This window comes from Panthera uncia, chromosome F2 (assembly GCF_023721935.1).
Source record: "Panthera uncia isolate 11264 chromosome F2, Puncia_PCG_1.0, whole genome shotgun sequence".
NCBI lineage: Eukaryota > Metazoa > Chordata > Mammalia > Carnivora > Felidae > Panthera > Panthera uncia.
Window position 1 is genome coordinate 37,184,310 of NC_064812.1, and position 15,980 is coordinate 37,200,289.

The following is a 15,980-nucleotide window of genomic DNA, read 5'->3' on the forward strand; positions in this document are numbered from 1 at the left end:
GAAGGGACTCCTGCCCTAGGTAAAGTAGAGATTAGAAAACCTCTTCTAACCTGTGCTTTCATGAACCTTCAGGTAGTGATATTGGTAGCCAGGGCTGGACTCCAAAGGATAGACAGTGAGCTCAGTTTGGTGCAGGAAAAACAGGACTGGGCCACATGTGGGCAGATCCAGGTTCCAGCCTGATCCTGCTTACTTATAAACCACCTAGCTGATTACTCTTTAAGCCTCAATCCTCTCATCAGGAAAATAAACATAAAATTATTGCCCTAACGATCCCAGAATTTTTGCCATGATCAAAGGCTCTGTCTTAGGACTTAGTCCACTTGACTACATTTATTTACTTACACTCAGGTTCCTGAAGCAGGAGTAATGCCTTATTTAGGGCAAAGGGTTTGGCTCTTGATAGTTCCTCAATAAGTTTGCTGAATAAATGAATGGAAGAATTGAGACTGTGGATGTGAGAGCACTTTGTAAATGGTATAGAGCTCTATAACCATGAAGGATTGTCATTCCCCATCTTTCACACACTGAGAAGAAAACACTGGTGACACTGACTCCACTAAAGACTTCTGCTCAGAGTCAAAGATCATGAGAATTCACCGAATCTTTTTAGAAGAAAATTCACCTGCAAACTTTCTGGGGAATCACATCGCTCATTCTTCTTTGCTGTCTCAATGGCTCAGAAACTGCGTTTCATAACCAATTCAAAGACTTCCCAAGGCTCTTAAGATAAAAACCCAAGTCCTTAGGTGCAGACACAGAATCTTGCTGGATTTGGCCTTGAATTGTCTCACTAAACCCTTCTCCCACCCCCCTTTTCTTCAGCTGGCACTATGGCCACACTGGCATTTAGATTCCCGGAAGGACCACGCTCCCTCTCTGAGCACCGAAGCTTCAAACATGTTGCTCTTTCCGCCAAGGAAAGTTTCCCACTTTTTTGTCTACTTAATGCCTGCTCAGCTTGAAGGCAGAGATGCCAGGTCTCTTACCAGAGAGATATTCCTTGGCCTCTCAAACTAGTCTGCTGTATACCCTAACAGGACAACTGTACCTTCCTGTTCCTACTGGACTTCACAATACAGCCACCTGGACTGTTCCTACTGGACTTCACAATACAGCCACCTAGGCGATCACTTGCTTATCCTCTCCTCCACCTGTCATCTCCTGGGAGGCGAGGGTGGTGTTCCCTTTAGTTCACTCTGCTTCCTGTAGTCCCAGTACTAAGTTACAATGCCTGGCACGTATTAGAAACTCAGTAAGTATTTGGTGACTGATGACTGAAGCATGCCTCTTAGTGTTTATGTTACTTAAATGGTAACTACGTTTTCTTTGTACCTTTTTATTCAAAAAAATATTGGCTAACGCGGACAAAAATAAGGCTTCTGATTAACAGGAACTGAAATCCCATGAACTATGCAGGGTTCTAACCTGTTTTCCAGATAGGATCAAAACTGTGGCTTAAAATGGTCAATGTAAGCTCACTTTTACGTCTTTGCCTATTTATTTGGAATCTAAAGATGTTTTCCTCTCGAGTCAGTCAGGCTACCACTCCCTGTCAAGTTATGGACAAGAGCACCAGCTGCTGCATCAGGGGCTCAGTCTGAACCACCATGAGATGTCTCCTAGCCAGGTGTGAGCTGGTAACACAACCCTGGAAACCCCAGGCCAAATACAGTCCGGATTTTGTGGCCTACATGCTATCTATCGGGTCTTCCCGGTGACTCCTGATCCGAAGAACACTTCTTTGCGTGATTATAAACTCATTTTCTGCATGTTCCCTCTCATAGTCCATTTCAAAATTATGCAACACGGCACTGTTCTATTTCCAAAACTGAGGCGAGGGGCCTATCCCTGGCAAAAGCTAAAGGAGTTCTCTTCCTGGAGGCAATATTAGGGATTTTACAGTGTTTCAATCCTGCTTTTTAAGGTCAGCTTGGAAATTGGCATCATGTGCCTCAGACCAAGGGCTGAGGAAAGGCTCCTGGAAGACGATCTCACTCCTACAGAAGGGCTGCTTCCTTTCATCAGAGGACACAGCTCCCTTCGCTCCCCAGTGATTTATATGCCCTCGTGTATTACTGAGGAGATGTCGGTGAGGGTCTGAAACAAATCTTCCTGCAGAGGAGGAAGTGAACCATGGTCTGCAGGACATATGGCACACAGCTCCTCAAAGATTAATGGGAACATGAGCCTTTGCTGGGTCCTCAGACCAGGGATGATAAGGGTGTTGGAAAGAGTACCTCTTCCTAGCTTTGAAGTATCTGTGACTACAAAGGTTTGAGGAAATTTAGAGTGAATGGGAATCCCTGAAATAAGGTTTGGCAGGCAGAATGCCTATTGTAAAGAATCCCCCAGACATAGAGAAGTAAGCAAAGTTTTGAAAATCTTCAAACCGATGCAGAGGAGTTCAGGAACCCTTGAGAAGCTTGCAATATTTATTTTGTACATTAATGAGACCAGGAATGTCTCCCGAGTCTGCACGGATCTAACAGACTTTCAGCGTTCATCTCATGAGTGGTGCGGACAGAAGAAACCACACCCCTGTGTAATGTGGAGCCAGTACATACGCGGGTCTCCAAGGTGAGGGCAGCCCCCAGGCTGCTCATCCATTCTTGCACCCGTCCCTGTCCCTGGCCACGTCCTCCACCTGTTTCTGCGGCTAATTCTCTCCCCAGACCCCCAGCCCTTTCCCTCTCTCTCTTGGCCGATGATTTATTCCAAACTTCACAATAAACTTAAGGCCACCGTGCATCAATTCAATTTCCTGGCCCCTCCCTCCAAAGAGCTCTCCCTCCCTGTGCCCAGTCCCACCTCTTTTCTACAGCCAGGGAAGAGGACGTGGTCCTTCTGTCCAAGGAGAGCTACACTCCCTGTGCCTGGGACTCGTCTCTCTGGGCAGCTCCTCACTGTCTCTTCCACTTCTTGACTGACTCTATCCCTGCAGTACAGAAAAGAGCTTCCTCCTCTCTGACCTCCTTTGCTTCATGGCCTCACTCCTGGAAAACACAATTCTCATGTTCCTCCACGCCCTCCCTCCCACTGCCTCTGAACCTGTCATTTCCAATTGCTACCTTGCTTCTCTCCACCATTTTACAGCCTGTAAGCTTTGTCCATCAGGGGCGTTCTGTTTCTCCCCTGCCTGGGTCTCCTCCTGCCACTCTGCTTGTTCCCTCTCAGTCTCTTTTGCTGCTCTGCACTGACATGCCGGCGTTTCCCGAGGTTAGGGCTGGGGGCTCTCTTCTCCTCCTTTACAGGATCTCTCTCGCTTGACCTCATCTTCTCATTCACACAGTCACTCATTTGCTGATGTGATGTTTACTAAGATCTTCCTGTGTTGACAGGCACTCTGCTGTAGCCTGAGGATGAATAAGGCAGGTATCTGACTGCCAGGAATACTAAATTGGTAGGAGAACTTTTAAAGAAATAAATGCAACTTAATGTTACAAATGAGAAGTGAACATGGAGAGGGGCCGGTGGTGGGGAGGAGATTTCACAGGAGTGAAGACAGAGAATCTCTTGGGAGATGAGAAAGAATGTGCCAGCTGGGGAAGAGGGGCGTTCAGGAATCCCACGTAGGGAAGCAGCATTTACAGCATGGTAGCTTGGAGCAGTGCTTTGGGGGGGTCTGGCAGGTCGGGATAAAATCCCAGTCCCTTCTGTTGTAACACGTGGGAACTAAGCCGTGTTACTTCTGGAGGCCTCAGTTCTCACTTCTGTAACATGGGGATGACAGTCCCACCTTGTACGGCTGCTGGAAAGGTTAGACAGGAATGAACGTAAAGTGCTCAGCATGATGCCTGGTATGCAGTAAGCGATTACGAAGTTAGAGTCATTATTATAATAAATTTATTTATGACTTTGATATGTGTCCTGTAACCATGATAAAGAGACCTACTTCACAAGCTTGTTGTGAAGGTCAAATGAATTAATACGTACGAAAGAACTGTGACAAAGGATAGCACAATATCACTTGGCCACAAAATGGAATGAAGTTCTGACACACGCTGCAACATGGATGAATGAACCTTGAAAATAGTACGCAAAGTGAATTATCCGGGCACAGCAAGACAAATACTGTATGATTCCAGTTACACGAGGCACCTGGAACCTGGCAAGTTCAGAGACACATGGTACAACAGGGGCTACCAGGGGTTGAGTGGAGGGAGAATGGAGAGGGATTGCCTACCGTGTACAGAGTTTCTGTCTGGGATGATGGAACAGCGAGTGGTTACGGTTGTACAACATTGTGAATGTTTTTTAATGCCCGTGAATTATACACATAAAATGGGAAATTTTTAAGTACAGCAGAAATGAAATGCTAGGTTCACATGCCATTTTTAACAAAAATAAACACCACTAGCACTGAGATTAAGACAGAGACAAATCGGGACATTTTATCTGTTCAGGGTTTTTAAACTATACTTATATTTGTAGAGTGTTATGTACTTCTAGGAAGAATGTGTATGTTTTTATATTAAATTCTAAAGAGGGGATGAACCTAGGGTTGGCATAATGATTGTCCTAAAATCTGGACCGTAGGGGGCTCCTGGGTGGCTCAGTCGGTTAGGTATCCGACTTTGACTCAGATCATGATCTTGCACTTTGTGAGTTTGAGCCCCGGTCGGGCTCTGTGCTGACAGCTCAGAGCCTGGAGCCGGCTTTGGATTCTGTGTCTTCTCCTCTCTCTGCCCCTCCCATGCTCATACTCTGTCTCTCAATAGTAAATAAAAAAATGTTAAAAAAAAATTAAAATCTGGATAGTAGGACCACCTTCTATATAGAGGAGTCTAACAATTTTATTTCATTTTCGACTTTGGATCACACCCAATGTGCTTGCCTTTACCGAGTGCTTCTCTCTGGTAAACAGTTGTATAGGACATTGTAGAGGTACATATTGTATGTGAGAATTTATAACCTAACGAGCACGTAGAAATGGATACATGCACCCTCATCCGGAGATAAGAAGTTTAGCACTGAGAACATGCTATTTAGAAGGAGACAAGCATGGAAACCTTAGACAAAAGAATGTGTCTTGGGGCCTTGATGGGAACACGTGTGGCTCACTGACCTGTGTTCCCTGACTGTTGATGTCGATGGCATCGCTCCACTCAGTTGTTGTGTCCCCCAGACATTCTACTCTCAAAAAGAGGCTAGGAAGTAAGTCTTTGGTCTTGCAGTCTGGATAATTGGAAATCTGATGATACAGTTCATGATGAATTGAGCACTCAGAAGGAATTCTTCTGCAATAAACCTCAAACTTTGGAATATCTAAAAAAAAAAAAAAAAAAAAGGCATACGCAGACTCAGGCCTTGACAAAGACGAAGGGATATTAAACATAATGTGGCAGGAGAAACTTCTCGAAGAGAGATGAATGATACTTTTATTTCAGTGTTCTTCACAGGATCACAGGTAGCTACTGAATTAAAAACCTCCAGGAAGATTACAGGTTTTGTATTATTTAGATTCAATGCGATAAAATATACCTTTAATATTTTCCTTTATAAGGATTGTTACTGGACATCTGTTGTGGAAAATTATCCGAGGACTAGGGTCTTCTGAGAGGGTTAAATAAGTCACTCCAAAGTGTTCTTGATATGTCAGTGCTACTGCCCTGGAATGAAATCAAATCAAATGACAGAAGCAGTTTAGAAAAAAATGAATGCTTCCTCTCGTGGTACATGTTTATTTAGATTTGTAATATTCACAACTGCACAACACCATCTCTTTTATCAATCAGAAGAAGTGTTTTCCAGAGAAAGGAGGCCATCCTCTCATCTAGTAACGGTCTTATACTAATTACAGCTTTACTGACTTTTTCTCGACAATAGTATCACATAATTATCATGAAATATTCAAAGACATAAAAAATTATTTAAAAGAGGAAAACCATAACTTCTACCACTTAGAATTCTGGCCAACCGTGTGCTAACCTCTTCCTCCTGCTCTGCTCTCCTTTGTGCAGATGTGCCTTAAACTCTACACATGCAGTGCCTTCTTCTTCAGAAGTGCTTGGTACATTTTGGCTTAAGAGGAGCTGATATGCTTTTAGAAAGACTGCTAGAGAACACGGGTACTTGCTCTTTTTATATTCGAAAGGTAGGTAGGCTCATAATGCTTGCTGTCAGTTGTCACATAATCATATTGACATGACCTCCACTTTGCATACCAAGAGCAAAGCTGTATTAATCCGCATTAGAAACAGTGCTGTGTGGGCATAGGCTGTCCTCTACAGTGGAGACACAAAACCCTTCCAGTTTACATCATAGACTACCAAACAATATTTCGTATCAAAACAGGACAAAAAAATCCTCTCGGAGGTTTAAATTACATGGACTGATCAAATTAATCAAAGAAATCAGGTATTTGCCAAATGTAGCCCTCAGTTTACACTGATTAAAAGGGGTTGATGATGCCTTAAAGAATTCCCAAATGCCATTTACCCTGTTCACCAAGGTGAGCTCTTCCCATAGTATTTGCCTGAAATGCCAAAGTGAATTGTCCAGTAGAGTTTGGGGAAATCACATTAATAACACATCAAAGGTGCACGGCAGGACTGAGGGGAGGAGGGGGAAGAGGAGATGGGGCTTGTAGGAAGCGAATTCACTTGCTGAGTACAGTCCCTGGATTCATACCAAAGCTCTTTTCCCAGCCTAATTTTGAAAGAGCTGGGGCAAGCCAACCTCAGAGAATTTCTTCTTGCTAGCCAAGAAAGCTGGGGGCCAGGACTAACATATGGTATTTTCAATCTAATATCTAGTTTAGTATTTGTAGATAAGATTAAGTTATATTAATACAATCGTGTCTTAGAATTCTTAGAATTTTAAACATCATTTCCAAATGCAATTTTATTTTAAATTTTGGCTTTCAGTTTTAAAAATAAATTTTGTTTTCTCGACATAGGTTCACATCACTTTCAAAAATACTTCCTTCAACTCACCACACTTAACTTCTCCAGCCAGAATATAAATATAACCACTCCTCTTCAGAATCAGGGATGAAAAGTGTTTATAAAATCAGGATGTTTCTGAATGTTGTGAAAGAAGAAGGGATATGTGTAGGGAACAGGGCCTTACTATTATGGATAACGTGAGTTGGGAAGTTATCGTTTAAAATATTACTACTAGAAATCTCTGTAGACATCAAAAAGTTAGAATAGCTCGAATCTCAAATGAAGTCTGTAAAATCACAACCACGGGAAAAAGGTACCTCTAAGAAGATCACAAGATGTTTTCTTCTGTACTTTTTGCATATACCATAAATAAGTTATTCCCGACAGCTAGAGAAAGGACGTATTGCATGCAAAACAACCACAAAATAAAAGTCCAGTATGAACAAACCATTACATGTCTCCGGCTTGATTCTGTGGTTGTTATTTGCATAATTGGTAATCGGTAATTGGAGCAACTTGCGTGCAGGAACAACCACAGAACAGAGTCTTCTGTGACTTGTGTTTATCTAAGTTATCTCTGCTAATGACTTTTAAAGAAAAATTCCATTTTGAAGTAGATGTAAAATATGGGAAAGGAAAAAGGTTTTCCAACTTGACTCTCTCATATTTTAACCCTTGACAGAGGCTAAGAAGTCATCATAGAAGGCTATCTTTTCATTTTGATGTATTGCTGCTATTTCATGCCACAAACACCATCATTCCCCCCCACCCCCGCCCCCCATAAGCTGCAATAAGGGAAAAATCTCATCAGGAGTACGCTGGGGCAACCCACATGTGATCACAATGTTTGCCCAATTGTGTACGATGTCTAGAAGCCATTAAAAATCAAAGTAAAACCTGGGGCACCCGGATGGCTCAGTCAGGTAAGCGTCTGACTTCAGCTCAGGTCACGATCTCACGGTCTGTGAGTTCAAGCCCCGCATCAGGCTCTGTGCTGACGGCTCAGAGCCCGGAGCCTGCTTCAGATTCTGTGTCTCCCTCTCTCTCTGCCCCTCTCCTGCTCACGTGTGTCTCCCTCTCTCTCTGCCCCTCTCCTGCTCCTCAAAAGTAGATACACATTAAAAAAAGTAAAAGTAAAACCCACTTTTACACGTGGTGAGCAATGCAGCTGTTTTTGTCTCTCCTGGTGCCTTGATGAAGAGCTATCGCAACAAGCTAAGAAGGGCATTCACACGGAGATAAAATACCTGGTGCAGAATCCATTTTCCCCACAACTTCCGAAGGGCACGGCTACACTCTGTCTGGGAAACTCTTGTTTAACTATAGCCGGCAGGCTCCAGCACTGGGAACTGTTGGCACCTGAGGCAGGAGAAAAGGCCAGCAAGATCTGCTTCTGTAGCATGGAGGCATCCAGTGGTGACTGACTGATATCGGGCATCAGGTCCCAGCAAGGAAGGGAGCTGGATTTCACAGCAGGCTGCTCTCCACCTGCACAGATGCTGAAAGTGGCACTGTCTGGAACGTGAAAATACTGAGAAAAGAAAAGACAACGCCGAGAGAGCACGGTTACTGCACCAATGGAGAGAAGTGAAGCTTTTGAAAGCACAGCTTCTAAGAAACCATAACCTATGTAGTCTCAGGAGGTGGCTGGGTGGGGGACATGGGCATGTGAGAATCCCATTCCCATGAGAAAGCCCCAATGAGACTATTACAAGCAGGAGGGGCAGGGTCTGCTTTTCTAGGCATAATGAAACATGATAGGGCCGGGGTGACTTAGAAGGTGATGCAAAGTTCTCAATGTCCCCCAGGTACTGCAAAAATCCAGATGTCGTAAGGGTCGACATGCCACATGCTGGGGAGAGAGTCCTCTTGGATGGGTATGACCGGGCTGAAAGGGTGCGCTCTGAGGGGCCTTGGGAAGAAGAGAGCTGAATGAGATACGGAACAGTGAACTGGGAGCTCAGAAGACAAACTCTGTTTAAGGCTCATCCTGAGGGAGGAGGAAACTCTGATCCCAACCCTCAGATGAAATTCCACAGGGTTTCTGGCACATTAGAAAGTCTCAGAAGTTTGACTTAAAAAGGACCTTTAGAGATACTTTATTTAAGACTCTTCTTTCACATCTGAGGAAGCTGCTTTCCAGAGAGCTGCTGACTTGTCCAACATCACAAAGACAGCGAGTGGCAAAGCCCAGCTGGAGCCAGGCTTCCTGCTTCCCATTTGGTGGGTTTCCCACTGTTCCACACACCTCTCTGAGAGGCTAGGGACCGTCATGTCTTTAAAAATAATGCCTACACCTGCCTGAAGCAGGGTATGGTTGAAAAAGGGGACACTCCTCAGCCGCCTGGAAGTACGTGGGCCCATCCCTCTTCTCCAGGGAGCTGAGGCAAAGCAGGAGTTCACTGTGATGCTGGGGTTTTGGTCGCCACCGGCTACTACCATTTCCTGAGTGCCTGGCCTTTTTACTCATATTGGCTCATCTAATTGTCACCAAAAACCTGTAAGGAATGAAAAATTATGCCTATTTTCAGAGGAGGAAATGTCAGCGTGGAAAGCCCTGACCGAAGGTCTCAGGAAGCCCGAAGGTGGGGAGGAGCAGAATTATCTGCACACATGCTGATTCTCTTGCCAAATCCTCACCTAAAATGGAAACATTGTTGACTTCTATTTCCCGACCGGGTACTTCTGGTCACATAGTTATTCTACTGATACTTTGAAGAACCAAAATGAAATTCGATTATTCTGACATTTTTGTAAATACTATCATGCACTGTAAGCTTAGAAGAGTAAGACTTTCATCCTGTTTTAGTGTTCTAATGTAATTTTTAGGAGCTGAAAGGGATAAAAATAAATGCAGACATAGCTAAAGAAAGAAAATACTTTCCTACGTGATAGTTTCAATAGCATAAAACAACAGCTTACCACTTAGCATATCATGTTTTTAAGTCCTTTTAAAATATCTCCTTACTCTCTCAAAATAGAAGTGTTCACTTTAATTGTATAAAGAAGAGAATCAAAAATCTTTCTTGGATTTATTTTCTGCATATTCTGCCAGTGGGATGCTAACATAAATGGGCTGGTACCTTTTCACAGTTACTCTCCTCGTGGGCAGAGAAGTCAGGGCTCCCACACGCGTGGTTCAGCTGGGGCCGAGCCCTCTGCCCACAAGGCTCCTCCAGGCACCGCAGCCTGCGAGGCAGATGCTCTTTTCCACGAGACCCGGGAGCCAGCCCTCAGGCCACTGCCCCGCGGGCGGGGCTTTGCCTTGGCGAGCATGCTAGCGGAGTGTGCTGTGGCCTCCAGCGGCTGGGGCACAGGCGACACGAATCCAGCAGTGCGTCGGGACCTGCTGCGTGTTCATTACCTGGAAGCGCTGGCCGTGACATCCGTGGTTTTAATTCAGTACAAAATAAATTTCTCTTTACCTACATTCAGTGTTAGTTTCCTTCTTTATTCTAGGCTAAAACCTTAATCTTACTTATCGTTAATTGATCGAAACTTAAGACAAATCAATAATGTTATCGATTGCTTACCTCCTTTCCAGAGTGGGGTTTGGAGACAGATAACTGCGGTTTATAAAATATCTGATAGGGCATATTATTGATTATCATAGTCTTGTCTTCAATCTGAATAATCTGTATACCCTGCTGAACCAGGGAGGAGATGCAGAATTGACATAACTGCAAGACAAGTGAGGACAGAACGATTTTGAAAACATTATAAGGCATGTAAAACTTTCTCCTTTTTTAAAGGGCCATTTTATCCCTCAGTTTGCCCACGACAATACCAATTTTACCTTCTGTTCCAGCATATTTATCAGAGATCCCTTTCAGTCTCAAAGGCGTCCCAGCCCCCCAAAGGGCCACTGTTTACAACAGGTGTCCTGGCACACCAGTTATTTCTGGTGTTTCCAAGTTATTTAGCCAATTCCCTCACAAAGTATTTATGTAGGAACACTTGTATGTAAACAGAGGTCACTCAGGTTTTCAACATGAAGTCGAGCACTCCTCCTCCTCTTCCTCATGCTCGCGGCAGCTACCCCACGGAAGGCCTGGGAGGGACCAACGGGAGCCCTAAGAACAGCATCGAGTGGCCCTGGCATACTGCTTTCTTGTGCTCCACTTGTAAGAACTTTCGCATGCTAACTCACAGAATCCTCACATGGGGCAGCTACCATTGTCTCCATTTTACAGAAGAGGGAAATGAGGCTCAAAGAGGTTACGTAGCCTGCCCGAGGTCAAAAAGACAGAGAGGGTCTAGTTGGGATTGAAAACCAAGCAGTCTGGTCCTATGGTACAGCTCTTAACCTCTGCGTGTATCATCTCATTACCTTACCATGTTGTATGAAGTACTGGTGCTCAGAGAAGATATCCATCCGCTTAGTAAATGGTAATGTCAGGACAGCAGTTCTCAAAGTGTGGCCTGGGATCCTTGTGTGTGTGTGTGTGTGTGTGTGTGTGTGTGTGTGTGTGTGTGCGTGCGTGTGTGTGTGTGTGTATTGGGGGCCGTGGCGGGGGAGGGTCTATGAGATCCTTTCAGGGTGTGTCCAAAGGTCAAAACTATTTTTATAATAAATACCAAGACGCTATTGTCTTTTCCATTCAAATTCCCTCATGAGTGTACAGTGAAGTTTTTCAGGGGTTATATGACCTATGATGTCATTACTGTCATGGCATACATACAGAATGTATGTTTGTGTATTCTTGGGGTCTAAAGTTTTGCTTTAATTGCTAGTTTGATAAGTATCAATAGCCATAGCCCACATGAACAAAAGGGTTTTGGAAGTCTGCAATAATTTTTAAGAGAGTACAGGGGTCCTGACACTAAAAAGTTTGAGAATCACTAGGAAAGAATAATGATATAAATATAGGCAATAATATATTTTCCACCAGTCCATTCATTCATTCACATTTATTCCGCATTTGCTGTGGCCGCTTTGTGAGGTGCTGGAGGTATTGGGTGTTGGATTGTATGGCATCACATTTTTTTCCAGGTTTTGATGGTCGTTCTCAACTTACAACTATTCGGCTTTGGGTGATTCACGCTTGCAGCTCTTTGCCATTTACACCCATGTTACAGTATTTTGGCCGGCAGAACATAAACATGTGTTGCCCAGACAACTCTGAGGAAATGGATACCAGCCTGGAATACTGAAGAGAAACCAACTTCTTTGTATAGAGAAATTTATTTTTAAAAAGTCACCAAATGACCCTAACTTTTTTTCGAGAGGCTCTTCAAAGATGCCTGTCAAAATCAAACTTCTCCCCAGAGAAAGGTCATTCTAAATCATACTACTATGATGAAGTAGCCCTTCTTCTTCTGATTTGGGAGGGCTAAAATAACGAAGATATTGTTAAGTACAGCATGAGACCTTAACATGGTACACTATGATATTGTGCTTTCATGCATACCGGTTGCTGTGATTTGTTACTATATTATTGAACTTAATTGGTTTTCATAGAGTTTAGAAAAGATTGATGCTGAAGATCATGCACCATTTGTATTTAGTTAAATAGCCGATTAAGTATGTTTTCTGCATTCATATCATTAAAGAGTGAGAACCAGTCCTCTGTTTAGGAATATAACTTCCTCATAACATTTGGCACCATGGGAAAATTAGAGCGGCTTTTGCTCAGGATGCCCTTTCCAGGAACGTAACCTTTGCTATAGGAGGTTTGTCCTTTCACTCAGTGCACAGAATGTTAGCAACTGTACTTCCTGCTCTAAGAGAAGAAGGCCAAGTACATTTGTGGATATTTTGGAATAAGTTCATTTTTCCCCCACATACGATCAATCAAGTGACCGCTGAGTGTTCCGAAATAGAGTGGTTATTGGATAAATTATGTGACATGGCTTTTATCACTGCTAAAGGAAAAAAAAACCCTGTATAAGACAGAGGTCTAAGAAATCACATGTTGGACTGTTATAAATTGCCTAGAGCAAGTTGTACCAAAACTGGATTAAAAAGAAAGGGGTAGACTCATTTTAAACAGGTGGAGGGGTAGGCATGCTATTTCCCCTGAGCCATGCAGACTTTGATCCTACCTTCTGATGTCCTGGGAAAGCACCGAGTCTTATTTCAGCATCAACAAACCCTTCTTCGTCCAATGACACAACTTCACCATTACCTCCATCTTTCCACTTTGGAGATGTCAGGTTATGGACCAGTTTAATTGCTACTGACTTATGCACAGTGTTCGTATTTGCCCAGTATATTCCAATTTGAAAAGCCTCCTGGAAAAATAATGCCTCAATTATAAAGTATTTTTCTTAACCGTGATATTTTTACCTCAATTCACAGGAATTTTTTTTATATTATATAATAGGTCTACTTAGGCAACCAAATCCCTTTATGAGTTTTGTTTTTGTTTTTGAAATGGCAACATACATTTTATTTTAGTTCCCAATGTTTTCTTTGATTCACAATGGAATTCATATTTATGGAAGGGGGAAAAAAACAACCCCAACTGTGGCTCCCCTATAAATAACAAAAACTTAAAAACTAAGGGTTTCATTTCATTCGACAAAAGAATAATATGCAACCTTAGGTACATGTAGGTCAGCATTCTAATTCCATAAGGTAACATCATCTGATTATTAAAAAAAAAGAAAAAAATAGGAAAATGCAATTGAATAAAGATGTTCATGAACTGTAGCTCAAAAAAAGTACTCTTCAATTGTTCCCCACCAGGAAAACATTTTATTTAGGAGTTCCATGTACTGTTTTCTTATAGATTTATGTACTTCTTGAAATGGGTCAGCCTTATCAAGAAAGTTCTCTTGTGATGGAGTACAGTCTTGCTGCGAAATTCTGTTTTACATTAGGGTTTCCCCCTGTGCCAGCAATGACTCCATATTGTTATTATCAACAACTGGGTGGACATCTATGATTATGGATATCCAAGTCCACTTATAAAGGAAAAGGGGCCCTGACAAAAACAGTTGTTCAGAAATCCTCAATTCTTACCCACCTTGCAGATCCCAGAGAATTTCTGTAAGAGCCACAAATCTATCTAGAGAGTGGGTTAGCACAGAATATGACTCTATATCCTTAACATACCCTGGGTAGGCCAATCCTAATGCTTGTCAAATATCCTGTACACAATGAAAATGAAAATGTAACTACTAGAAGTTATCAAATTTAATGATAACTCAAGCGTGAATACTGCTGATGGGGGGAAAAAAGACATCTGAAATGTCTTTGAATATCAAAGAACATTCCATACCCCTTACACATGCATCTAAGACGACAGTTTTCTACAACTGATTCTGTTAAGAACATAAATGCAACCTCAGAATAAAGGCTAGTTGTTGAAAGCAAAGAATTCATATTAGCTAAAAAAAAGGTTATAGTACCTGAAAATTAGGAGGGATAATAATTTTGCCAGCAGGAACCTGTAGAACAATCTTCTCTCCTTCAAACAACCAGAGGTCCCACTTGGATTGATTGATAAGCAGGGCCCAGGGTAGAAGTTCTATCAACAACGTTCTAACATATGGCTTCCAGACTGACAGCTTCACTCGCATTGGGCTATCCCACTGACTCAGCTGTTCATTCCTGTTCCAAATACCACATCCAAGAGACTCAATGAAAAATGATGACTTCAGTATTCATGAAATATGTTTAGGATTCCAGACACACAATGCTCTTGTATGACACCTTTTCATACTAGACTCACCCAGCGCTGAATTTGCATCCAGGAGAAAGAAACTTTTCACGCAATTACGTTCTAGGTTATGAGTAAAGCAGTCTACAAAATACATTTACCCAGACAATAAAAGGTCAGGATTGGATAGATGCATGCATATATCTTCTCTTTAAAAACACCTTTTATGGTATCTAGCGTTTTGGTGAATGGTCATTTATTAATATTGGTAAATGTTTGTAGACAAAGATTGCTGGAGAACATTACCTGTCAGAATCCTTTTCATTATATGGCCACATGGGTTGAAGGGACTTTTCTGGTCCATAGAATTCATCAAGGATCTGATTAACTGTGCATCCAGGGTGTATCTTAGTGGCTATTTGCTTAATGAGGGATGTAGAGATGGGGACAGCACAGTGTGAGGGATCATCTTCTTCTCTAGGCAGTGGAAAGGAAAAAAATAGGAGTAAATACCAGATTTCTAAAGTGGCAGACAATTTATTGAAAAAATATAACCCTAGATGTATTATAGACCAATACTTTTTTGTGAGATTGAGGCAATTTTTGGTGATTTAGGGATTGGTAACACAGTTTTTGCATAATATGGGCCCTGGCCCCTTCTCCCTGCCCCCACTCCCCATGTTCTTGGGTGAGAGCTCTATTCATTTCTTCTTCCACTAGAGAAATTATGTGTCAATTAAATTTTCTGATCCCTCTTATTTATTTCTAAGTTTAATGAAAGAGGCTGAATTTTATCCAAAACTATTGAAGAGGATAAGAGAACACTAGGCAGGGCAATTTTATTTAAAAAAAAAAAAAATTTTTTTTAACATTTATTTATTTTTGAGACAGAGAGACAGAGCATGAACGGGGGAGGGGCAGAGAGAGAGGGAGACACAGAATCGGAAGCAGGCTCCAGGCTCTGAGCCATCAGCCCAGAGTCCGACGCGGGGCTCGAACTCAGGGACCGCGAGATGGTGACCTGAGCTGAAGTCGGACGCTCAACCGACTGAGCCACCCAGGCGCCCCTAGGCAGGCAATTTTAAAATAACATTCTCATAAGGAACCCTAAAAAAAATTCTACCTCCCTTCTTCCCCTTCATAATACAAAGTTGCTTTTCTACTGAATCTCTCTTAGGAAAAATGTGAGGACTTTTCCAGTACCTTGCTTGAAATGTTAGGTGATGTACAAGGTCAGGTTCTATGTTTTGCAGTGGTTTTTCCTGTCCTTTTCCTGGAATAATCTGTGTTTCACTCAATCCCAGACTCCTTTTCTCCAAATGTATGATAATGGGGTCTGGAAGATGACTTCTCATGATAAAAAGAGGGCTGAACACAATCTATAAAAATAAAAGGACAGAACAACTTTCATATTTGCTTTGTTGCAGTATTCCAGCTGTTTGATGCTGAAACAAACTTGTAATAAATCTCTTCTCTGGGTCAC

General features: G+C 42.5%; 1 protein-coding gene across 2 annotated transcripts in view; it reads right to left on the reverse strand.

Annotated features, from left to right (window-relative positions):
• VPS13B (vacuolar protein sorting 13 homolog B) overlaps window positions 1-15,980 on the reverse strand; it is an 805,502-nt gene that overhangs the window by 35,431 nt on the left and 754,091 nt on the right. For both annotated transcript variants that reach the window (XM_049633567.1, XM_049633568.1), the window contains exons 47-54: window positions 15,701-15,876; window positions 14,804-14,974; window positions 14,247-14,448; window positions 12,936-13,124; window positions 10,424-10,570; window positions 8,138-8,421; window positions 5,485-5,612; window positions 5,069-5,268 (exon numbers count right to left, since the gene is read on the reverse strand). In XM_049633567.1, coding sequence (XP_049489524.1) covers window positions 5,069-5,268; window positions 5,485-5,612; window positions 8,138-8,421; window positions 10,424-10,570; window positions 12,936-13,124; window positions 14,247-14,448; window positions 14,804-14,974; window positions 15,701-15,876 — 1,497 coding nt within the window. The remainder of the gene's footprint in view (window positions 1-5,068; window positions 5,269-5,484; window positions 5,613-8,137; window positions 8,422-10,423; window positions 10,571-12,935; window positions 13,125-14,246; window positions 14,449-14,803; window positions 14,975-15,700; window positions 15,877-15,980) is intronic.